Source organism: Anomalospiza imberbis (assembly GCF_031753505.1).
Source record: "Anomalospiza imberbis isolate Cuckoo-Finch-1a 21T00152 chromosome W unlocalized genomic scaffold, ASM3175350v1 scaffold_31, whole genome shotgun sequence".
In the NCBI taxonomy this organism is placed as follows: Eukaryota; Metazoa; Chordata; class Aves; order Passeriformes; family Viduidae; genus Anomalospiza; species Anomalospiza imberbis.
Genome location: NW_027099315.1, coordinates 671544 through 697752, shown reverse-complemented (window position 1 = coordinate 697752; position 26209 = coordinate 671544). Strand labels below are relative to the sequence as shown.

At 42.3% G+C, this 26209-nt stretch overlaps 1 protein-coding gene across 2 annotated transcripts; it reads left to right on the top strand.

The window, feature by feature from the left end:
* Window positions 1-15215: 15215 nt before the first annotated feature.
* MEX3C (mex-3 RNA binding family member C) lies at window positions 15216-21272 on the top strand. 2 transcript variants are annotated; one of them, XM_068177628.1, is made up of 2 exons: window positions 15216-15311; window positions 18807-21272. In XM_068177628.1, exon 2 carries the CDS (start codon window positions 18914-18916, stop codon window positions 20030-20032), a length of 1119 nt encoding a protein of 372 aa, XP_068033729.1. In that variant the 5' UTR covers window positions 15216-15311; window positions 18807-18913; the 3' UTR covers window positions 20033-21272. The 2 variants fall into 2 exon arrangements, with proteins under 2 accessions (XP_068033729.1, XP_068033728.1); XM_068177627.1 differs by lacking the exon at window positions 15216-15311 and adding an exon at window positions 17622-17798 and having other exon boundaries at window positions 18448-21272.
* The last annotated feature ends 4937 nt before the right edge of the window (window positions 21273-26209 follow it).

Below are 26209 nucleotides of genomic sequence, written 5' to 3'. Positions count from 1 at the left end.
GGGCCAAGACCGGAGGGACCCTCTCTTAATCATAGAGTGGATTTTCCTCAGTCACCAAAGGTCCAAAAGAATGACACAGCCCCCGGAGCTGGTAGCGGAACTGATCCGGAAAGCTAGGACCCGGATCAGGGAGCTGGCAGGATGTGACTTTGGGTGCATTCACATTCCAATTGAGATAAAATCAGGCCCCATTACTAAACCGATGTTCGAAGGTTTCCTTCGGGAAAATGAAGTGCTGCAGTTTGCCCTGGATTCCTACTCAGGACAAATTTCTATCCATCGCCCTGCCCACAAACTTTTTGAGGAACAGGCACAATTCAGTCTAAAACTGGGAAGTGTTCAAAGTAGGAGACCTTTAAAGAAGGCTCTAACTGTCTTTACAGATGCGTCTGGAAAGTCCCATAAGTCTGTTGTGACTTGGATGAATCCCAAAACTCAAGAGTGGGAGTCAGACATTGCTGAGGTGGAAGGTTCACCTCAAGTTGCTGAATTAGCTGCAGTTGTCAGGGCCTTTGAAAGGTTCTCAGAACCATTCAATTTGATTACAGACTCTGCCTACGTGGCAGGAGTAGTATCCAGGGCAGATCAAGCAGTACTGCGAGAAAGTGCCTAACATCACACTTTTCGAGTTGCTCTCAAAACTTGTAAAGTTAGTCTCCCACCGAGAGCAACCATTTTATGTAATGCACATCAGGTCACACACCAATTTGCCAGGTTTTCTCGCTGAAGGCAACAGGAGGGCAGATGCCCTTGCTGCGCCTGCAGAAATGGCCCCTCTCCCAAATGTTTTTGAGCAGGCAAAACTCAGCCACCAGCTCTTCCACCAAAATGCACCTGGCCTGGTTCGTCAGTTTCACATCACTCGAGAACAGGCCAGAGCAATTGTAGCCACCTGCCCCCATTGCCAGCAACATGCACTCCCTACGATAAGTGCGGGAGCAAACCCGAGGGGATTGAACAGTTGTGAGCTGTGGCAAACCGATGTAACACACACACCATCCTTTGGACGGCAGAAATATGTTCATGTCAGTGTAGATACCTTTTCTGGAGCAGTCTATGCCTCTACCCACACGGGAGAATCATCCTCTGATGCAATAAAGCACCTCCTACAGGCTTTCTCCTTCATGGGTATCCCCAAAGAGCTGAAAACTGATAACGGGCCCACTTACAAATCCAAGGAATTCGGGAGTTTCCTGCAACAATGGGGAGTAGAGCACAAAAAAGGCATCCCCTACTCCCCTACAGGTCAAGCTGTGGTAGAAAGGACTCACCGTGATATCAAAAGAGTCCTGGACCAGCAAAATCAGGTGCTAAAAATCGAACCACCCCACATCCGGTTATCCAGAGCGCTTTTCATCATTAATTTTCTGAACTGTTCCTTTGACAACCTGAATCCACCAATTTTACGCCACTTTGGGGGGAACAGTCAGATGTCAGTGAAAGAAAAGCCTCCAGTTCTAGTAAAGGACCCTGAGACTTGGCAGACAGTGGGACCTTACAAATTAGTGACATGGGGACGTGGATATGCCTGCGTGTCCACCCCCTCTGGTTTAAAGTGGGTTCCATCTAAATGGGTAAGGCCCTATGTCCCCAAAGTCTCAGGGGATTCTGCAGAAGTGCCCCAGGTGGCTAACGCTGCCTGGAGAAGGAAACGCCGCGCGTGGTCCCTGGAAGAAATTCCATCTACACTTCCTATCAGGAACAGTTTGTAATAATTTTTTCTGTCTTAAGTTGCCTTTTACCAGTTTAGATCCCGCTGTTGGTGTGCAGTGTCGAGGCACCATGAGGCCGAGTCTGCTCCTCGTCTGCTCGGAGGTCCGTGCACCTTTGGCAAGCTGAGCCTGTTCACCCCAAACCGAACCAATCTAATGCATTGGCAAATAAAAAACAATACCCATAAATTGGCTATCCAAAAAAGAGACCTAAGACAATTAGACCCAGACTGTAATTCAGAAATTGTTCACTGGTCCAGGTTTAAGGCCACCGCAGTTACAGTCCTTCTGCCGTGGATCTCGGCAGCAAAAAGCATGGGAGAATTAGGCCGATTGGAATGTTGGGTTGCAAAACAGGCAAACCTCACTTCTACTGCCCTGAGTGACCTCCTATCAGACGAGGAAATTACCAGGAAAGCCACCCTTCAAAACAGGGCAGCCATAGACTATCTGCTCCTCCTGCACAACCATTGCTGTGAAGAGTTTGAAGGACTTTGCTGCCTCAACTTGTCATCGAAAGCAGAGAATGTCCATACCACAATCGACAAGATGAAAACCATGGTGAATGACATCAAGAGAGAAACAGATGACTGGCTGAGTGGACTGTTCAAGGGCTGGGGACTCTCGGGCTGGTTGGGATCTATACTGAAAACTGTGTTTTCTGTACTATCTGTTCTAGTTATTGTTATTGTAGTTGTTAGCATAGCTTTTGGGTTAATCAAACGCATGTTTTATAAGTTGATTCCAAGCTCATCTTCCCCTCCTGAAGTCTACCACCTAGAAGCCCCCAGAGCCCCAATGGAGAACCCAGAAGGCTCAGTTAACACTGACGCTCCTGAGGAAGAGGACCCTACTTACCAGCCATGTTTCGGCGAGCCTTCCGCCCCCAAACCCAGTCCTCTTCATTTTAAAACAAAACAAAGGGGGAGATGTTGCGGTGTGTCTCCTCCCTCCCAAAGGTAACCCTCTCCCCCCGCCCCAACCCCCATGAGCCCTGGCTGTGAGACAGGGGGTCCAGGGGGTCGAGTGATTGGCAGATTTGAAAGATACCCCCTGCCCCCTGTGGCTATTGGTAGACCTAAGTGCCCCTTCTCCCCTGGCACCCCTCCCCCTCACCTGGTTGGTGGCTACCTGTCCCTGCCCCTCCCCTTACCCCCGGGTTAAAAGGACAATCCAGCCACGTGGCCGGCCCTTCTGTTGGAGCTGCCACCAGGTCCACAACTGTAGCTGAAATAAAGACTCTGGATCAAGCTCTAGCAGAAGTGCCTCCTTTCTTCACCATCGCCTGAAGCCTCTCCACTGAGGAATATCGCTCGCAGCCTCTGAGTAACCCAAGGGTGTCACTGGGGAGGAAACATCCCAGCTGCCGCCATTGGACTCAGCAGCAAGGCAAGCCCGGGCAGGTCTCTGTCGGAATATTGGGAACCCCAATATTTCTTATCTTATGGCTTTTATCCAGATCTCTCTCACACTCTTACACAGTCTTTTCCTAATCCCTTTTTCCTAGCTCCAGATCTCTGGAATTAAATAGAACTTAAAAAAAAACAAAACACCCTTTAAAATTTCTAGCTCTGGATTCTCCTGACTCTGCAGCTTACACTGAGCACTGTAACTGTGTCTCATACATGACGGGCAATACCACCACTCCCTGCAGGTCCTGCACTCAACCAGCTCCCACTCTAGATATTGCCCTTGTCAAAACAGAGGGTCCTAAGGTTCAAATCCAAAACCACTGGGGGAAAAGGATCCCCTCCAGCTGTCCTGCCACGGCTAGTAAAGTACACTAAAAAAAACGATACTCACAACAAAAACATCAAACAAATAGCAGAAGCTGAGAACATTTATCAGAGCAGGCCTCACAACGAAATACTTTACACAAAATACTCACAACAAAACCTTAGACAGCATTAAGCAAACCTAATACTCACAGCAAAAGCATCAAAACAAACAGCACCAATAGAGCTTCAAACAAAATGCAATATCCAAAAACGACGCAAGGAGTTCAAAGAGTCCACACAAAGTTGCCACAATTATAACTTTTGATGCAAGCATCAGAAATATGCCACAGTTTCCCAAACACGAGTTACTTCCCACAAAACCTTTAAAACTCACACATCAGTGCAAAATTCACACACATAACAGACAAAACTCACATACACCTAGACGGACAAAACTCACACACACATATCACAAACCCAGACAGCAACCATACACCAAGGATTCAGTGAATCCTCCCCCGCTGCCTTTCCGTCGGTCAGCGGCCCTAACCGATAGCTGCCCTTTCAGCTACCGGTTACTTGCAAGTCCAAACCAAACCAAGACCATGCTCTATGCGGTCAGACGTCTCTGATCGGCTTACTAGCGGTCACTACGGGGCCCCCCCCTTTTTAAAAGATACATACCGTTTCTCCGCTGGTTAGGAGGTCGTTCTCTGCCCCCGCAGTAAGCGACACGAGAAGCGGAGTTCCTCCAGAGAAATCCTGGGGCGCGCCTTAGGAAGTCCGCCCCCGAGCCGGTCCCACGGCTGGCAGAGAAGTCCCTTCGTGGTCGCCAATTGACACGCGGAGCTAGACTCTAAAACTCAGAGACAGAGTGAGTTTTAAAGTAGGTATGTTTATTCGGCCGGACGCATGTGGGACATTTCCCCAAATACATGCGTGCCCCTTGCTTACACACGTGTTCTTTTATCCCCTGGAGTGTTACATATGCATTAAGTTTCCCCGTGGATCATTTCCTGGCTCCCCTCCCTCTCCGCTCTGTATGCTAATCAGCTTGTCAGTCCTCTGCGCCTGCGCAGCTGTCTCTGGTGGTCGTCCCAGGCTTCGGGGGTCGTAAAAGGGATGAAGTAAGAATGGTCTTCTTCAGGCTGACTTTTCGACCCCACTGCTTTGCACATGCCCATTGATTCCTTGGCCACGGTCCAAGCCAGGGGCCAGGATCCATCTGTTTCCAGAACATAAGGGGCCCCATTTTCAGTTGTCTTTACACCCTGTATCCTGTTTTCCATATACATTCCTTCTCCTTATCAGGTCTCTCCTTGCTGCTCTGCACGTAGTCTCTTCCTTTCCCATAGGCCAGGATACAGTATATTCTCACGTAACATAAGGATGTGGCCCTAAGCAATATCCATTATTTTATATGCCTATTACTATTCAATACCTTCTAATTTCTATGATTAATATCTTCTAGTTCTAACCCCATGTTTCATGTGTGTTCCCATTTATATATGTAGCCATCTCCAATTCTAGGTCAAAAAAATGAGCCCTATTTTTCAAAAGTGCTATGCATGCACAACTCTAGCTGCTGTTCTAGGTGCACTGCAAGTAGTCAGCACTTCCAAAAACACAAACAAAACAAAAAACTAAAAACGCAAAACACATTTGGGTACATGTAAAAGGACTGGCTGGAAGAAAAAATGTTTCTCATTGACCTGCCAAGCAGCTGGTGTTACCTTTAGTTCAACTTTACACACTGAGAACCACTTGATTGAACAGCCTCGCATCGATTCAAAATAAATTAAAAGTAGGTCTGGCTAAGTCACAGCTGTAAACTAGTTTCTCAACCTTAGAGTATAGCAAGTTACAAATTTCAAGATGGAAAATCACAATGCAAATTAGAAGAAATAATTTAAACTACTTGTACACAGTAATGGGAAAAGAATTAGCTGAATCAACAGCTCAATGAAGACATTTGCTCAGTATGAAGCATCCTTCCCTATTTCCTTTTCTAGCCCAAACTTCCCTGTTAATTTTTTTTTCTTGTTACTTTTACAGTATATTTGCTCACACTATAATATTTTGGAATATTTAGCAGACAGGTTCTTTTTGCCCCTGTGTCTACTACAAATTCTAATTCTTTTTTCTTGGGGACCTACTTTTAAAGTTATCACAGGCTCTAGATGGTATCTGTCCCCTAGAAAATAGAGCCTCTAATATCCCTATTCTTCTTCTTTGCTCATCTCTCAGAAGATTTTCAGATCTGTTGCTCTCTTAGGACAATCTCTCTTATAATGTCCTTTGCTCTTACAGTAAAAGCAGACATTCCTGGAATGCTCCTGAGACTTGGTTTGTATTGGGGTTTTATTTTTTTCTGTTCCCCTGTCTCTACTACTGTCATATCTAGGAGTAGTGTTTGTGTGTTTTTGATTTTTTTCTTGTAATTGTTTTCTCACATGGTGACTGCCACAATCCTTGCTTTTAGTTTGGCTTTGGCCATAGACTTTCTGAGCCTCCTTTAATAAATCATCTAATGATTTGTCATGCTGATCTTCAATTTTTTCCATTATCTGGCCAAGCACAAAGTTAATCTTTAACAAAGCTTTTCTGACATCAGTCTCAGGATCCATTCTGGAACGTTGCCTTATATTTCTCCCAAGTCTGTCCAACCATTCAGTTGGAGCCTCCCCTTTCCCTTGTTGTGTCTCAAAAGTCCCTTCAGCATTTTGCCCTCGAGATGATGCCCCTTTTTTTCTCTTGATTATTAAATTACAATACTCATTCATATGTTTTCTCCCCTCCTCATTATTTCGACCCTGCTAAGGAGGTGCAGTTGGCATTTTGTCCTCTCCAGGGGGGGGGATGTGGTTTTTCTTTACTCCAGGCTTCTTTGCTTGCAATTTTGATCATTTCCCTTTCTTCTGGAGAAAATAGTATCTTTATTATCGACCACATTTCTTCCCAGGTATAAATGCTTGAACCTAAAAATTGGTCTAATTGTTCAGCAGTGCTTATGGGATCTTTCAAAATCCCTTTGATTTCTTTTTTAAAATTCCTGACCTCAGAAGAAGTTAAAGGAGCATTTACAAACTCAGTTCCACCCCCTCCCATCGGGACCTCTCTTAGTGGAAACAGATCCCAGTCTTTTTCTATAGATTTTTTCCCGAGTTCTGAGGAAGAATCTGGAGAATGTTGTTTTCTAACTGAACTTCTCGTGTTCCTATAAGGGGTGTCCTCCAGGTGTGAGTTTCTTTGAGCTGGAGCTGCGGTTACCAGGGGAACTGAGCTCAGGGGAGCATGGGCAGGGTTCGCTGCCGGAACCGCCAAACGCGGGGGCCTTTCCAGGGGATACCAGCCGGGAGCGTGGTTAATGGTGGCTGGGTCAGCTCTTCCCAGCAGAGGCAAAGCAGCAGCGGCGGTGCCCAGCGCAGCTGGCACGGTCAGAGTCCCTGGGGATGGGGCAGAGGAAACAGCCGCAGGAGTAGCTGCCAAGGATGGGACAGACGGGACGGACGAGAGCCCGCCAGGCACGGCCGGCAGAGCGGCCACAGACCAGCTGGGCGGGATGGGGGCAGGGGCCTGTTGGGCAGCCGCGAGCAGCGAGACGGGGACTGGTACAGGGGCTGCGGGCGGCGAAACAGGCACCGGGACAGGCGCCGGCACTGGGGCAGGCAGAGCCGAAGCGAGCGGCTCGCTGGGACCTGGGACAAATGCCGGGACTGGGACAGACGGAGCTGAAACAAGCGGCGAGCCAGGGCCCGGGACAAGCGGCTCGACTGCGAGTGGTGTGTTTCCCTCTTGTTCTACTCCCTTTTCCCCTTTTTCTTCCTTTTTACTGGTTTTCTGTCACATTTTTTTTTTCCCAAAATCTTATCTATTCATTCCATGCTTTTTTTTTTCTCTCACATTTTCTAACAACCTAAATACTACCTTCTTTCAACTACCCATGCAAAAAATCATTTCTCTCACAAACCATTCCACATAATACACCTCCCTCTAAAAAAATAAAGCTCAAAATAAACAATCTACATTACATATCTTCCACTCATTTCCATTTACTCACCTTTCTCTCTCGCTCACTCTCACATTCACACCCTCAAGCCTGTTCATTCATACTTCTGGACTTCACAATACTGTTACATATACTTTAATTCGTGCACACTTACTTTTATTTAGCTCAAAACAAACAATCTACATTGCATATCTTTCACTAATTTCCAGTTACTCACCTTTATTTCTCACTTACTTTCGCACACACATCCACACTCTCAGGCCTGTTCATTCATACTTCTACATTTCCCTTTATTTTATTGCACAGAGGAAGGAAACGTTAGCAAACCTCTTAGACTTACACAAAGGGATTTCTGTTGCCAGAGAATCGTGAATCGTGTAAGACCCACCCTGACCCTTTCCACCTCCCCGAGGTTTGGCTATCCCTCTTCCCTAGAGATAGCCTCAGAGTCAGGGGTTCGGAACTCCGTACCTTGCCCGATCTGGACTCCCCACACCCCCTCCCCCCGGGGGAATGGGTTAGACGACTACTTTACGCAGCCGCGGTGCTAAAAGGTCCTACAATACTGAGCCATCCTTGCTTTGGGGGCAGCCTCTCTGGGCTTCAGTACCCCTGGGCCTCTGGAAAGTGCCCTGAGTTTGGTTGCCTCTGGTGCCAATTCACCTTTGAGGCTAGCTGCATGCGACTCACACCTGGTGCGAGTCACAGCTTCCCCCTCACGCCCGGGGGAACAAGGCTAGGTTTGCAAGGTTTTGCCTAAGCTTCCACCCGCAGGGGACTTGTTGGTGCAGGACCCACCCTCGCGTACACAACAAGAAGGTACCTTTTATTTCACCTAATAGGTGTTACTGGCCAGTGTTGGTATTCTTGGATATCCCTCAATCTAGCTGTGTTGTCCAAAGCAGAATTTTTAGGGGCCCCTCCCACACATATTACCTTTTGAATTTTTTTCCTCCAATTAATTATGCCAAGAAAACCCTCTTTTTACCTTTTATTTTACCTTTTTTTTTTTTAACCCCCCCCTCCCCCCAAGGGGTCCCACTCTTTCCCTGAGACCCAGTCCCGGTTTTCCCCAGGGGGATTCTCTCACTATTTTATCACTCGCTTCGTCTCTTTACTGGCCGCTTTTCTCGCGAAAAAGATGGAAACGCAGCATGGGAAACTACCGCACTCACTTAGCAGGTCTGGGGTACCCAGCCCGCCTCTCATGCACACACATTCATCCCCCCTTATCCACCCCGACCCAACAAATACTTACCTATCCCTTGTCCTTGGGTCTTTGTTCTTCGTGTACACTTTGGTCTTAGGGGCTAATTACCACGGTTTTAGGGAATCCTTTCCCTTTTCTTTGTTTTATTGTCTCCTTTTGTCCATCGGATTGTAACCTGCATCTGTCGGTAGCACCAGGGGAGCACAGTGAGGCTGCCTAATCAGGGCAGGACGCGTCATCCTCACTCTGACTCTCCTAAGGCACCGGCAGAGAGGTGTTAGGAACCATCCTCTGCTACCATTTGTTATAAACGCCAATCACTTGGGGTTTTTTTAAATTTTAAAAGTTTAATAATAATAAAATGGTTATAAAAATAGTAATACAATTAGAGTAATGAAAATTTAGAGTTAGGACAATTACAAGACAATAAAAAGCAAAGAATTACGGATGTCCGGATGCTCTCGGGCACTTAAGCCCAATAAGCATGCCTTATGAACAAAGGAATAACCTTTAAAAGCAGTAGCCTGTTGCATATTCATACATCTCATACATGATGCATGAATTCCTTGCAAATTAAGAACTTTTCTGGTTTTTGTCAACTTCTTCCCCTTAATCCTGGTGGTTCCATAAAGACGGAGAGAAGGTGGAAGAATGTTTGTCTTTTCCGATAAGGAGGCAGTAATTCTTTATGGGCCCCCATCACTGCCATCTCTGTGTGAAGAGTTTCTTCATTATCTCATCTCTTGCTTGAGCTATTAAAAAAAAAAAAACCCACATACATAGGCTCTATTTTAACTACAAAACTACATATACCATACTATTAAAATGTTAATACAACACTTCTAATCAATATAATATAATACAGATAGTATTCAATTTGGTATTTGCGAAAAGCCAATCATAAAATATGCATTTTTCACGTGTATCTAAGCTCAGGAGACTGGGAAAGACAAAGGGGAAGAATAAAATATATCACCCACACTTTTGCAATAAGATTTTTGTATCCAAGATTTTGAAGTACATAGGAAAAAAAAAAGCCTGAAAAGGGGACTTCTAGATCAGAAATTTCATTTAATCAAACCTTTTCAAGTGATTTTAGTTTGGTGTGATAACAGAAGTCTATTCAGTACCAGTTACCATCCTTGGTTCAACAGTATAAGCATTCCTAAGCAGCACATTCAGCCATAAGTACATACAGACAGTTAAAACAAAAACCTTTTGGTTTGCTTTCATTTAGGCAAAGATTTAGTGCTTGCTTGCCCAGGCACCTGACAAGGAGCCAAGCCTGAGCCAAGGTCTGTAGGCAGTGTTCACCCTGTGCTGGCTGATTTGTATCATTCTTCTCAAGCCTTCTCCCCGTTTTTTTCCCCTTAAGAGGATTATTTGACTGTACATTTTAACCACACAATGAACATTATACTCCTCAAGAAACTTAAGGGTGGCTCTAAAGGAATAGTTTACCTCATACACTGCCAATTTGAAATTATCAAATACTTCCTAATTAAAAAGAGATGATAAGAAGACAATAAATTTTCCCCCTTGAAATGAGAGTTAAGTTTAGCAGCCACAGCACCTGAAGTCCTCACCCATCACACAGCAACAACCAGCTCTGCCGTCACTCCCCCTTTCACCTTTCATCATCACTAACAGGATGAGAGACATCAAACCCAGTCTCAGGCCATTCAATCCATGAAGGAAACTCCCCAATGAAGCCAGCAGAGCCAAGTAACCGCAGTGGGAACCCTGTGCACACCTGCTTCACACCACACCAGCTGAACTGCTGCCATGAGCCAAGAACCACCCCAAAAAAAGCATTCCAGACTCCTATTCTGCACAGCCATGGAGAAATGTAACCTTTCCCCAGTTTCCTTCTTCTGCTGAATTCACCTCCATGTTACACAGTGGGAATGGGACAAGGATCAATTTATAGATGAGGTTCCCTTTGTTGTGTGGTATCCCTTCTCTCACCACGGGACAGAAGTCCTTAATCCTCCCAATTATCAACAGTAGCAAAATGCAACCTGTCACAGCAGGGACACACACCTTATACCCAAATTCCTCTTGCCAAGTGCTGCAAAACTGGGGTTCAGGCACACACAGGAACTTAAACCTTCTTACCATCATGTCTGTTTAATTTTGCCTCCCCAATTACAAAGGGATTTAGGAAAAAAAAGCTGAAAGAAATTTATTCAAATAGAAGCCTGGAAGTCATGGTGGGTAAAAATTCAGTGAGCAGCCCCTGTGAACCACAATCAAATTACAACATTAGTTTGTTTTCCTTCCCTGCTCCTGACAAGTAACTAGCTAAGGGGATCAAAATGGAGAACTTCCTGCAGCTCTTCAAACACACAAATCCCGTGTGAAGCCACAAGTACAGCCTAGGCTGGAAGAGCAGCAAGCAGGGTGATGTTGTATTAGCACCAACTCATCTCTTAAACAGGAGGGAGGGCTGACGAGCAGCCCAGACCAAGTCTGGCATCCTTCAACTTGTCTCCAGAGCAACCACAGATCTCACAGCCCATCAGCACTAAAGAGAAAGCCATAGTTTGCAGGAATATATTTTTCAGTATCTTTACAGTTATCTGATGAAAGACAATATTGTATTACAGTTTCCATTCTGAATACCATCTTTAGTGCTCTGACCACCATAATAAGCTGACACCAAGTAACAAGGCAGCAACAGAATAATTACTCACATCAACCCCAAACAATGAGCTGCTAGCAGAGCCATAGCTAATTTCTTGCCTAGAAAGCAAGGACAAGGTCTGGGAAGTCCCTCCAGACCAGCAGGGGATGGCATAGCATTGCCAAGTGTGCTGACGGGAACATGCAGGGATTTGTTTTCTATGAGCCTGCAACAGCTGTATATGGACGCAGCTTTAAAAGGAGAGTCTGTTAAGCTGGCACAGCCCTTATTTCATTGCTAGGTTGCCACAAATTTTTAACCAGAAAGCAAGAACCCCTGCGACTATGTGCAAATCCTTTGTTACCTGACTGAAACACTGGATGGTAGTACTACAAGGCCAAGAGCTGCTGGTCTGCAAAGCATAACACTGCACACCTGATTAACAAAGAAGGAAAAATAATGTACTTCATTAAAAATGACTGCTTGACATATTTCAGAAGAGCTGTTCATTCCCAAGCTGCATTCTTTTATTTAAACAGAAGGCTTCCTCTCAGTTGTGAAATGACTAAAAGTATTTCTACAGTTTGTGATTATACAGTACAAAAAAGATAAATGCCCCATTTACTAAGCAGAGATGAAGCTGCATTGGAAGAGAAAATGAAAACCTATTCTTAATTGTTTAATGGTTAAACCTCCTTAAGCAGGCTGGCTACGCAAGAAAATTAAAACCAGAACATTTGTGGCATTTCACTGGATTATTAAAGCCATTTTAAATACTACCTGTTGTCTAGCCAGTAGATAGACTAACTAGTTACTATCACCTTTCAACTAAGATCAATTAATTTCATCTCACACCTTGTTTTAATTAATAGGCTAGAAAAAATTAACTCTTGACAATTAAATTTTTTAACTGGCTGTTGAATATTGAAGCGATATACAGAATAAATAAATAGACTCCACAACTCGATGTAGTTATGAAGTGGGTATGTATGTCAGCGCCCGGCACAAGTGAGATAGTTCTCCAAAAACTTATGCCCCGAGCCTCAGTCTGACCCACATCTTTATTCACAAAGGTGTTCCATATGCAATACATTGCACAACTTTTCCATGCATATTCAACCCCTGGCCCCGCCTGTCCTCGCCTCTCATGCTAAATAGGTCCCCGCCCTTCTGGGCATGCGTGGTTTGCTGTGATGGTCCGCACGGTGGTCTCTGGTGGTCTCCTGAGGCTGAAGATTGTGGTCTTCCTCATGATTGAACTTTTGAACTTTTCTCCTCTGCGCATGCGTTTTTGGTCCTTTGGTGCTTATCAGAGTACGTCTGTCGGTTTTGATAAGCTTGGAGACAGAGGGGCCCCTTTATCTGGGTTCTTTGCATCTCCTGGTCTTCTCTGGCATTGTCCTTTATGCAAGAAGCTTCAGAGATTTGCATTTTCTTATGCCCTTTGTACCATGGCAGCGGTTTCTCAAGTAAAAGGTTAAAATTAATATATTTTGTTAATTCAAGTGAACTCCAAAAATCTCTATTTCAATATAATTAGTTGATTTAAGGAAGATGAAGATAGTAATTTCTCTATACTTGCAAAAGATGCTGATCTACATTGTATTGCGTTTGTATGGTCAGGTTTTGGTAGCCAGGGAGCTGCAGGGGTGGCTTCTGTAAAAAGCTGCCAGAAACTTCCCCTATGTCAGACAGAACCAATGCTAGCCCCTCCAAGATGGACCCACATGGAAGCAGGTAGATGCTAAAAAAAAAGGCTGTGACCTGTGGGCTGGGAGCCCACACTAGAGCAGGTTTCCTGGTAGAACTTGTGATCCTGTAGGGGACATCAACACTGGAGCAGGTTGTGCCTGAAGGACTGCACCCCATGAAAAAGGGGCCACATTGGAACAGTTCATTGAGAACTGTTGCTTGTGGGATGGACTTACATTAGACAGGGGAAGGACTCTTCTCCCTGAGCAGCCGCAGGAACATGTACTTGTTGGAAATTATATAACTTTCCTAATGATTTTTTCTATTTAATGGCTTTAATTAACTTTCAAATTGTTTTAATTAATCATAAGAAGTTAAGCAGTGTAGTTTTCCACTCTGGCCAGCACATAGCTAACTTTCTTTTCACAGACTCTTATTGTTAGAGTGTGATTATTAGATCACTGAAACTTTTAAGTTTTGCTAAACTAACCCTGATAAGTTTCAGGGGCGTTTTCTTCGCTGGGCTGCCACCTCTGTTCTCAGCCGCATGATTTGCCGCGGTACCAGCAGGATGGCTCGGCAGCTCACAGCCAAAAAGGGGCCCGGCTTGGCTCCACCCGAAGCCGAGTAGAGGTGGCCTGGTCTGACGGCTGTGGTTAGAACTCGGTGGCGGTAGAATCTCAGCCGCGCTGCAGGCTAAGCCGGCCACGCAGAAAGCTGCAGCAGGGGCTGAAAAACAGCCACGAAACCAGAGCGGCCGCCCCCCGCAGAGATCACATGACCATCCGCAGGCCTGGGTGAGATATTAACTCTTTTAGTGCACAGATGAAATTTGCAGACATCAGTCCTCTCTCGAGTGAGAGAAAAAGGAAAGGGTGAAGACATAAAGAAAACAACATGGAGACACCAAGGTCAGTGAAGGAGTCAAATCCCAGATGGGAAGAGAATGAGGAGATGCCTTAGTTTTGGGCTGAAATTCTCTTGTAAGGCTATGGTGAAGATATAATTGATACATCAGACTCTTTTTTCCCCCCTGTAACTCATGGAATACATTGGGGGGATGTAGCATTATAGCCATAGTCGTGAGCAGAAGCATCAGTGTTAACGCAAGCAGACGTTGAAGTAGCTATGACCTAATGAGAAGCTTGAAAAGAGACAGATGAGAGAAATGAGAAACCTGGCCCCAGGGATGGGAGAAGAAAACCTGTGTTCCCAGAGATAAAAGAAGAGAACTTTTGTTTCTAGACTAGAACAGCTAATCCTTAAAATTGCAACCCAATAAGCTGAGATGACCCGTGGTGGTAGTTGTGGGAAGATTACCAAACCATGGGAGGGACTTCACAATTGCAGATTTCCGGGTGGCTGCTATTCGTGACAATTAAAACCATGAGAGAACTGATTATTGTGGAAAAGTCTCCATGGCATGGCAGGAGAGATGCCTTTCCCTAAGTGAACTGAAGAAAGATTATTTTAAAAGTGGTAAACTGACTAAAAATACCAAATTTGTCTCTTTACATTGTCAGTAGGAAAAGAAAGAAGAGCTGAGGGGAGGAGAAGTGACCTGAAGGTTTATTCTGATTTCTTACTATTTTTTTTTTAGTTCTGTTATTAAAGTTTTCTTTATACCCTTTAAAGTTTTGAGCCTGCTTTGCTCTCCTAATCCTTATCTTGCAGCAGAAAATGAGAAAATAATTCTAGTGGGTGCACTGGCATTTGGCCAGCACTAGACCCAGTACATTCATTGGTGCATTGGCCGGGAGACTCAGATTGGCTAACCAAAACCACTGCACTTAATTGGTGTTTCTGCCTGGTTCAACCAAAACTGCCACACCTGACATTTTTGGTGACATGATGAAGTGACCGTAATCCCCATTCCATGTCTCCCTGCAATGCTGGGGGAGGAGGTAAGAGCCCAGGAAGGAGGGAGGGGTGGGGGCAAGGTGTTTTTAAGGTCTTATTTTACTTCTCATTATCCTGCTCTGATTTTGTTAGCAATAAATTCAATTAATATCCACAAGTTGAGTCTGTTTTGCCAGTTCTTTGCTTGTTCACAAGGCATGCTTATCAGGCTTAAGTGCCCAAGAGCATCCGGACGTCCGTAATTCTTTGCTTTTTATTGTCTTGTAATGGTCCTAACTCTAAATTTTCATTACTCTAATTGTATTACTATTTTTATAACTATTTTATTATTATTAAACTTTTAAAATTTTAAAAACCAAGTGATTGGAGTTTTTCACATAAACCTTTAAATTTTTTTAAGTGAACAGTTGTTTCTCATGGAATGGAGTGGGCAAGCAGATTTACTACAGGGAGAAATGCAAACAAAGAGATAGAAGGAGTAAAGGTAAGTTGCCAGTGAGATGCTGCTCTCTGGTACATGTAGGGAAATGGCATGGTTTCAAAGGATATGTGCTTTGCCACCTCTCTAAGGCATCTCATGTCTGTTTTCCCTTTTTTTTTTTTATCTAGTAGAGCACTAATGCCTTCTCAGTGGGCTGTAGTGGGAGGTTGAGGCTTATGGGTTTTTTCTCTCCTACTGACACTTGCTGATCGACATGTTTGGCTCTCTGGTCTGTATCCCCTCCTTTGCACAGGTATGTCTGTGCCTCACACCCTCTCTTCCGGGAGCCCTCCTGTGCTCCTCCGTGTGCTTTCTGGGGGAGGTAGGGCCTCTCGGAGCCCTCACTAGCGATTGAAGATTAATGAACTTTCTTTCCAGCTGTGTCATGAAAACAAAGGGCTGTTGTGTTCAGCCTTTCTCCTTGCTATGTGCAGGGGCCCTTCGAGAAGCAGCTCTTCCTCCCCTCTATTCCAACCAGCATCTGCATGTTTGCTACTTTCTTTTTATTAGTAGATAGTACTGAATAAAGTGCATCTTTGTGTGGTTTTCGAACTGTACAATTTATTGCTTGTGATACCTTGGGTGCAAAGGACTAACAAAGCACTATTTTGAGTACCCAAACGATTATGACATGCTTAAAGTAAATAAGGAAAAGGTGAATAAATTGCTGCAAGTGAAATGATGCTTAAAACACTTGATCTGAAAATGTTACTTATAATTTTTTCAAGATGAGATTCACTATAAAATAGCATTTACTGTGACATGCTTTTGAATTTGTTTACAATAGGATAAATTCAATTAAGTCTGAATCCAGTAGACTGTCTTGCATGTCATGGACCTGCTTGTGTCTCTTCATTTTGCAATGCCTGCTTTTCTGGTCCTGTCATGGGTAAAAGGGGCTTCTGTATGTATTTCAAAATGCCTTGAGCATCTTGGGAAAGAGCCTGTTGTCACTGTGTCATAGCAAACTTTATAATTCAGTCCCCCAAAATCAAAGACAAATATTTCATTAACTTTTTGCTTTTATTTCAGACTATATTTACTCAGCTAATGAATGAGAGAAATTCCACGTAGGCACATACTATTACATAGTAAGCCTTATTTACATGCAACAAATTGCTTGAACTCCTACTTGACAGTTCAAGGAGTGGCTCCCTCATACCCAAGGGAAGAGTAAAGTTTTAAATAACACTTACTGATAAAAGTGTTATAAGTTTGGAGTGATAATAATCGACCAAAATGCCAATTGAATCAGGCTGATTTATTAAAGCAAGCGACAGCAAGCAAAACAGTGCTGGGCGGCCAGGGAGTCCCTGCTCCGCCAACAGCTCGCAACTCCCCCCCTCAGTCCCTGGGTCTTTATTGCTTCTCTGCTTCATGCGGACGTGTCGGTTCCAGGGTACTCTGTGTCCGCGCCGCCTGTTGCTAGGGGGTCGTAGTTCTGCCCTCCAGTGGTCGTCGGGAGGAAGGCTTCTCCTCATCCTCACAATTTTGCAGTGCCCTGAGAGTCAACTTTACATATATGGTTACACCAGTCTGCTCAAGTAAGCAATATCTGAGCAATTCTGCAACTTGCCTTGTTAGGCCGGATGCCTCCGGTCTCCTGTTTGCCTGAGGACTTCCTGTACCCTTGGTGTTTCTCTTCCCTAGTTTGATGAACAAAGACTTACCCATTACAAAAGGAAGCAAATTGCTATAAACGCCAATCACTTGGTTTTTAAAATTTTAAAAGTTTAATAATAATAAAATGGTTATAAAAATAGTAATACAATTAGAGTAATGAAAATTTAGATTTAGGACAATTACAAGACAATAAAAAGCAAAGAATTACGGACGTCCGGATGCTCTCGGGCACTTAAGCCCAATAAGCATGCCTTATGAACAAAGGAATAATCTTTAAAAGCAGTAGCCTGTTCATATTCATACATCTCATACATGATGCATAAATTCCTTGCAAATTAAGAACTTTTCTGGTTTTTGTCAACTTCTTCCCCTTAATCCTGGTGGTTCCATAAAGACGGAGAGAAGGTGGAAGAATGTTTGTCTTTTCCGATAAGGAGGCAGTAATTCTTTATGGGCCCCCATCATTGTCATCTCTGTATGAAGAGTTTCTTCATTATCTCATCTCTTGCTTGAGCTATTAAAAAAAAAAAACCCCACATACATAGGCTCTATTTTAACTACAAAACTACATATACCATACTATTAAAATGTTAATACAGCACTTCTAATCAATATAACATAATACATATAGTATTCAATTTAATATTTGCGAAAAGCCAATCATAAAACATGCATTTTTCACACAAATTAAGAGTTCTCAGTTAATCAATTTTATCTTTACCCTACACAGGTTGCAATACAGACACTTCTCTCACTTGTAAATGTTTAATTTGCTTTTAGGTCATGCTTGTTGGTAGAAGGCTCATATATCAGCAAACTTGTGTGTGAACCTTTACTCCTTTTGCAAAATCTTAGAAATAACTGAATGTCCTGGTTTCGGGCAAATTTGGGAGAAAACCTCTGGAAGGAGCCCCCAGAAAGCAAACCCCCACGGGCCCTCCCCCCCACCTGGTTCAGGAAGAATTTCCTCAGCGAGTAGTGGAAAAAACCTGTTCATTTAACAGGCAAAGCACTCCCCAGCACAAAAAATGAACAACACCAGGTGACAAAAACTCTTTCACCACTCTGAAGAGATGACAAATTCAGAAAGTCTCTCCTGGGAGTGGTCGCCCAGTTATCGGTCTCCAGCGCTGGGGATGGCTGCTGCAGGTCACAAAATGCAGGCTCTTGGTGTTTCTCGGTGTTTCCCAGGTCCCAGTCTAGAGCAGGTTTGAATGGTATTCAGGAAAGGGAAAGAAAAACAGTCCAGGGAAAAAATTGGACTGCATAGCTAAACTAACTAATAAGCAAAAGCAAGGGCAAAAGCAAAAAGCAGGAGCGAGAGCAAAGCGAAAGCAAGCAAGCCCTAGCCTCTCCTAGACACCGACCATGGGGGGAGGTGAGCCAGCTGATAACAAGACAAAACAAACCTTCACTTTTCTGAGCCAGTCCTGAAGGCACAGAACATAATATCAAACATAAACAGAACACATTATTGGGGATACAAGCACCATAACGTCACCCTAGGACACTGAAGTATACCAAATCAATGGAAAAAATTTAAACCTACCAGTATGTATGGGATAATCACAAAGGTAGTTGACAGAGGAAAAAGTCATTCATGTTTATTCACCATCTAATAGCAATTGAGCAGTTGCTGGGCTAAACCAGCCCAATAAACATTGCTAAAATAGTTTGTGGCTATAAGTATCAGAGGCATGTTTGCAAATAATAGGTATAAGTTGTTACTGGTTTTGCTGATGTGGCTTGCTGAGATGCAAACAGTTGCTTCTAGTTTCACCCTATGGTTTCTTGAAAATCTCAGCTTAGATGGCTTTCTTGTGTCTTTCTAAACTTGGATGTCTTGGTAAACTTGTATATGTTTCCTTTAAACAGGTTGCAAAATAAAAGCACTAAGGGCCAAGACAAATAATTACATTAAGACCCCTGTTCGTGGAGAAGAACCCATCTTTGTTGTCATTGGGCGAAAGGGGGATGTAGCCATGGTTAAAATGGAAATTCTCTCAGCTGCTGAACACTTCTCCATGATCAGAGCATCACACAACAAGAGTGGTCCTGCCCTGGGAGGCCTGCCATGTACCCCTAACCTGCCAGGTCAGATGACAGTCCAAGTCTGGGTGCCTTACCGTGTAGTTGGGCTGGTGGTTGGACCAAAAGGAGCTACAATCAAAAGAATTCAGCAGCAGACCCATACCTACATAGTCACCCCCAGCAGGGACAAGGAGCCAGTCTTCAAAGTCACAGGAATGCCTGAAAATGTCAATTGTGCACGTGAGGAGATAGAAATGCATATAGCCATGCGTACTGGGAACTACATCAAGCTGAATAAAGAGAATGATTTCCACTACAATGGTACAGATGTGAGTTTTGAAGGAGGCACTCTCAGGTCTGCATGGCTTGCTTCTAATCCTGTCCCTCTTAGTTGCACCAGAATGATTTCTAATTATAGGAATGACAGCTCCAGCTCCTTGGGAAGTAGTTCCACAGATTCCTGTTTTGGAAGCAATAGATTGGCTGACTTCAGTCCAACAAGTCCGTTCAGCACAAGCAACTTTTGGTTTGGAGAAACGTTGCCTTCAGTGGGCACGGAAGACCTCGCGGTTGACTCTCCTGTGTATGACTCCTTATTAATGCCTTCCCAAACCATTTGGACTCCTTTTGAACCTGTAAACCCTCTCCCTGGCTTTGGTAGTGACCCTGCTATTAATACCAAGCCTCAATGCCGAGGGAGACAGCCATCTACTCCTTGCCTGTCACCCACATTTCCAGAAAGCCTGGATCACCCGCTAGCTGGGAGAGCGAATAGTGACCCACCTAGCACTGGCCACCAAGTAGGCTTTCCTATCTACATCCCTGCATTCTCCAATGGCACCAACAGCTATTCATCTTCCAATGGTGGCTCCACGTCCAGCTCGCCCCCTGAGTCGAGACAGAAGCTCGACTGCGTGATGTGCTTCGAGAACCAGGTTGTTGCAGCCCTGGTTCCCTGTGGTCACAATCTCTTCGGCCTGGAGTGTGCCAACAAAATCTGTGAAAAGGAAGTCCCATTGTGTCCTGTTTGCCAGACAGCTGTTACTCAGGCAATTCAAATTCACTCTTAAATAGAGATATTATAGGGGTATTATTATATGTAGACTTCTAAAGACTTAAAGGCATGGATATAATGGTACCCTCTAGTAAACTTTCTAATGAATTCTGACTATTGGACTTCCTTGGGATTAGGCTGAAGTTATTAATAAATTTTTACTTTCTCAAAAGGCTGCTATGGTAACACTAAACTTAAGTGGTCTCTTTCTGGTTCAGTGTAAGCAGATGGCATGTTTAGCAGAGATGCATCTGGTATAATGTTATGGCACAGTGAGGGCAAGTTTTCATAAATTACACAACTGAAAAAAAACCTCAAAATTTCCAGGCTTTTCTAAAGGATCTCTGTTAATTGTTTGGCTTCTATGAGTTGGCAGCAATGAACCTTGTTGCCTAAATGCAAAAGTACTTGTCTGCTATGGAGGATGTGTGGTATTATCAATATATCAAACAACACTTCCAATGCTATCTTCTACTAATTTTGAGGAAATATTTTTTGCTTTATGTGACAACTTATGCCTAATTCTTCAGCATTGCAAATATCTTTTGAAGCATAGTTTGATTTATTGAAAAGGATTGTGTTATTTGGCAGGTTCAGATAATAAATAACAGGTGGGAAGAAAGAAGCTGCCAGATGCACCTCCATTTTGTCCTTGATAAGGGCAGTATGTCCAGAGGATCAGGAATGTCTCAATTTGTGAATTCTTACCCACTGCTTTTGTTAGTGTAATGTGGAAAAAGTCTGCTGGCTTCATCCAGCTTCATCCAGTGAGGGCTTTGGGATGCACATACTTTGACTTAGAGTGATGATGCTGACATTCTGTTCATTAGTCTGATCAAGTTGTTCTTTACCTTTTTAGAGAGTATATAGTTCAAAATGTGAAGCATTTTTTATGTTAAATTCATGTCTTACACATAAATTTATATTTTTAGTAGGAAAAGGGGGGAGTTGTGTAAATGGCCTTGTATTATTCATGGCAGCAGCTGTGACAGTGGCCCTGTAATCAGTTTACTTCATTTCAAAACTGTCTTTCCAAAAAAAAAAAAAAAAAGTCTCTTGAATGAGCTTCTTACATTTCAACCTGTGGATGTTTCTAGCTTTTTCATCCTCAGTACATTCCCAAATCTGTGCTGACATATATTAAAACAGCAAAAACAAACAAAGGACACAAAAGTAGAGTTCTGATCTATTTTTTTCTCTTTTTAAAGCAGTATTTTCCTAAGACAATCTTTTTCTCAGTGTAACAAAAAAAGAAATTGTGTATTAAACTAGTAAATATGCAGAAAATTTTATTTTTATTTCCACTTAAAGAGTTACATTTTGTATAAAAGTTTACAACTAGGAGTTGCCTTGAAGGCATATTATGGACTGCATAACTTTAATGCTATAATTGCTTGTAAGATAGTTACATGTCAGTATTAAAATCTGATCTCTAGCTACAGTCTTGTAGATGTGAACAAATGTACACTGAGCATGTATTTTGTTTTATTGCATTGTACACTGCAACTAATAAGCCAAGGAATCAACAGACATAAGGTGTGTGTACCAATTCTATAAACCACAAACTAAGAATAAACTGATAAACTATTGATCTAGCTTAGTATTTGCTAATTTTACTACATTATTTTTTATGTATATGTAGGGAGGTCATAGGGATTATAAATTCAATGTTGGTAAAGTTTAAAAATTATATATTTTATGATAAAGGGCTTTTAAATTATGATGGCCAAAGCACTGATGATATATATTTGTTGTAAAGAGAAATATAAGAGTTTTATTTTTCTGATATTACAAGTTACTTAAAAAAGACTTGTTTCCATTAACTTGAATGTTTTGCTCTCTTCATGGTTGTCACTTGGAGCAGCTTAGGCAGGCTGGGGCTGGCTGATGTCCCCCACCCAACCAGGGGCATTCCTGGTGCTTAGTATTTAATGTGCAGGGCTCAGGCTGGTGGGATCCCATTCCAGTGCTGCAGGGCTCCACTCCTGAAAGAAGTTTACCTGGTATAAACAAAAATTGAGGGGTTTTGTGGGGGGTTTTTTTGGTGATTTTTTTCTCCCAAAATATTCGGGCCCAATTTTTCCCAAATGTAATAAACGCCAGTCACTTATTTTAAAAATTTATAAAAGTTTAATAAAAATAAAATGGAAAAAATTAATACAAGTATAGTAATAAAGATTAAACAATTAGAGTTAGGACAATTAAAGAGACAATAACAGCAAAAAGTTACAGCCCGGGCTGGGTACCTCTTTCTGGACAAGAGTGAGCCAGGAGAAGGACCCCGATAAAAGAGAATTCCCTCCTTAAGAGGGGTAACCTGTTACATACACAAAGCACTTCATGAATATGCATATTTTTTATTTAAAACAAGAAATTCGTCCAGTACTTGTTGAGGAATTCCTGTTAATCCCAGGCGCCTTGAAGTCTAAGTCGAGTTTGGAGAAGTTCGGTTTTTTTTGTTGATAAGGAAAGCCATAAATTCCTCTCCTCTGGAAGATTTAGGGGTTTCTGTAATTGTTACCCCTGCGTGAAGAATTTCTTGATTATCTTCTCCTTCTCTTGAGCAAAAAGAATACCACACACACATATTTTCTATTTTAACTACTAAAGCTTAATTTCAATTACAAAACTACATTTACTATATTATTAAAATGTTACTACAGCATAACTTTCCAACCTAGCATAATACATATAGTAAATATCTGCGTAGAGCCATATAATCTGCATTTTTCACAGCGACCCACTTTTAAAGTTGTTATAAACGCCAATCACTTGTTTTTTTTTTAAATTTTAAAAGTTTAATAATAATAAAATGGTTATAAAAATAGTAATACAATTAGAGTAATGAAAATTTAGAGTTAGGACAATTACAAGACAATAAAAAGCAAAGAATTACGGACGTCCGGATGCTCTCGGGCACTTAAGCCCAATAAGCATGCCTTGTGAACAAAGGAATAATCTTTAAAAGCAGTAGCCTGTTGCATATTCATACATCTCATACATGATGCATAAATTCCTTGCAAATTAAGAACTTTTCTGGTTTTTGTCAACTTCTTCCCCTTAATCCTGGTGGTTCCATAAAGACGGAGAGAAGGTGGAAGAATGTTTGTCTTTTCCGATAAGGAGGCAGTAATTCTTTATGGGCCCCCATCATTGTCATCTCTGTGTGAAGAGTTTCTTCATTATCTCATCTCTTGCTTGAGTTAGTAAAAAAAAAAAACCCACATACATAGGTTCTATTTTAACTACAAAACTACATTTACCATACTATTAAAATGTCAATTCAGCACTTCTAATCAATATAACATAATACATATAGTATTCAATTTAATATTTGTGAAAAGCCAATCATAAAATGTGCATTTTTCACAATCCCTCCTCTTATTCTTTATAAATCATTTGGCTTGAGCAATATTTCTTATCTAATTGCATTCTATAAACTATGTTAGTAATCAAATTAAAGATGGGATTAAACAAGGAAGAAACATCAGAACAGTTGTAATCCTAATTTCTTCCACTATCCATTCTTCAAAACATTATCCTATCAGTTAGTTTTTAACATTGTTTTCCCACTTTTGGACCGGTATCTGGGTTATTTCTTTAATTCTAATGCCTGAGTGTCTTTGTTTGTTATCTTTTTTATGAGTGCTTGGAGTCTTATAATATGATTCAGTATATAATTTGGGTTTAATACAGAGGTAGATTGCTGTGCTGATTTCACTTTTTTTTTTTTTTTACTAATGGCCTTTTTGCCTAATCTTGGACTGTATTCCTGAAATCAAATGTAAAACAAATTAATCTCTCTCATTTTGGACATTCAATGCCCCATCTATTACCACTTTTTCCTAAGTTCCTTGTAATTCAATATTTTTCCCCATTTTTCCTGCAGGTACTCGGTTTGGATGGGTTATGACAGTGGCTGTTACAATGGGAGTGTGTAACAAAAAAGGAACTTTGGTTTCTTTCCATGTAATATTTTTTGTAGCATTTGTGACACGATCTTGCCAGTATCTCAAAAGGTAAAAGACAACAAATGAGTGACAGAAACAGGAATAACAGAGGTCTGGTATGGCTTATACCCCCACCTCCCCTGCCTATGGAGTTGCTTCCCATAGCAGGTATGTGTGATCTTCTCGGTGGCGAGTACAGTGGTCAATCCAGGCTTGCCCTCTGTTTCCTCTGTTACTCTTTTTACTAAATATTTTTAGGCAAGTCCTTTTCAACACTCCTTAACAGAGGTTTCTTACCATTCCTCAAGTATCTCTCAGTCAACAGGCACTGATAATTCCCATCCACAAAACAAAGTTATTACCTCAGTTGCTTTGAGTTCTATCTGTATAGGGGATAGATTCAGTACTCAATACTTATTGCAATGAGAACATAGATTTTGTGAGCTCCAATACCAATTATTCTCATAATTTAAACATTTACTTATAACTCAGTTAGCGTGTCCAGCACTGGGATGAATCAAATAAAGTATACAGTATAATACTGATGGTAATTTCCCTTCTTCCTTGTATAAGTCACAGGCTAAGGCCAGAATGTGAGAACTCTGATTAAAATAATCTTGTTCTTCCTGTTTGAAGTGGTAATGTTCCTCTCCTAAGGAGGTGTCGGAGGCGTCTGAGGGCTTATTTAGGCAGTGCTTAAAACCAGTGATGTAAGCTTTGCCTTATTTCTCAGTTAGGTGTTATTTTTTTGTACTTTCCTTGGTTCATTTGGGTTTTCCCAGACTATTACCACCCAGTCCCAGTCGAAAGTCAATTTGATATCACCCGGTTTAGATGTGATAGTCCATTCTTCAAGGTTCTTCACAAGTTCTTTGATTTTGCTGTCGTGAATTCACCCTCTTTTCATAGTTCAGATTGCTGCTTTAGTGGTACCTGGAAAGGACTTCTTAATAACAGTGTTAAAAGAAAAACAAAACTGCATTAACTTTTACCATTAGTTTTCTTCAAAACTTTCTGGGTTTAACTAAAAGCTTTTTCTACAGCTGCTTCTTCTTCTTGTATCCAGCTGTTTTAATAGCTGCAGAGGCCAATTCTTCTTGTGAGCTATTAGTAGTTAAATAGAAAGGCCAGGTCAATTTTAACACGACATGAATCACATCTCTTGTTTTTTTACTTTTTGGGCAACATTTAACTCATTCTTCAGAACAAAAAGCCTCCTCTTCTTAACAACAAAAACCAGAAAGAGAAAAGAGTTCTTGCTTAAACAAATAAATCACTTTGTGAAAGTCAGCTATCTCTGCCTTGATCTTATCTCTAGTGGTGGTCCCTTTCTTTTATTAATTTTTTTTTTTTTTAACAGTCTTGCGTTTAACTCTGTCCTTCACCTCCCTCTCTCTTTTTCTCTCCCTCTCTTTCTCTCTCTTCGCATTTTAACATCCACATTCCAGCATCAGTCCACCTTCTAACATCAGTCCACATTCTAATGTCTCAGAGAGGTAAGTCTGCCAACCACCCCTCCCCCTTTTTCAACTTCTTTACAAATAAAGTTACTTTTGTTATGTGCGTTTTACAAGCATGCAATTCATGGCACTCTCCACCAAGGCTACTAGCCACTCACAGCTGACACAGTACTAAAACTAAAAACTTGTTTTTCTATCACAATTTTCTCCATTCACAAGCTCAAAAAGGTTGTAAGAACAAGGTAAACAACAACTTACTTCCAAAGTGACTCTACCTGTACCAAAAAATTTAAGACAATGTTAGTTAGTGTACTGCAATTTGCAACGAAGCCAAGGTTTGATTTGGGAAGGGCATCTGAGGACACAGAGCATGAGTTTTACAAATCCATATTTTGAAGACAGAATGGACAAAACATGAATACAGTGGGGGGAGACAGAAAGTAAGGAATTTGTCTCTGCAATACCTTCTCTTTGACCATTAGGAAACACTGTTCAAAGAGGCTCCTGTGGTACAAACAATAATTGGATGGAAAGAGGCACTCTTGAATTTAAGCTTTAATGTCACAATAGGAAACAGCACCTGAGCACTGCAGTGGTGAAGCACCCTGCCTGCAAACTCACTAGAGGCAAGCTACTGCTGCCACGCTGCAGGGCTTCCTGCAGCACAGAAGGAATCACGACCAAGCCCTCCCTGCAGGCCTGGGGGAACCACACAAGGAACCCACAACTTCTTCATAGCTGTCTAACTCATTCCAGAAATAAAACTACAGCAAGCAGAAATTC

Excerpts from the sequence above, each read along its gene's own strand:
- MEX3C (XM_068177628.1), top strand. The coding sequence starts at position 18,914 with ATGGTTAAAATGGAAATTCTCTCAGCTGCTGAACACTTCTCCATGATC.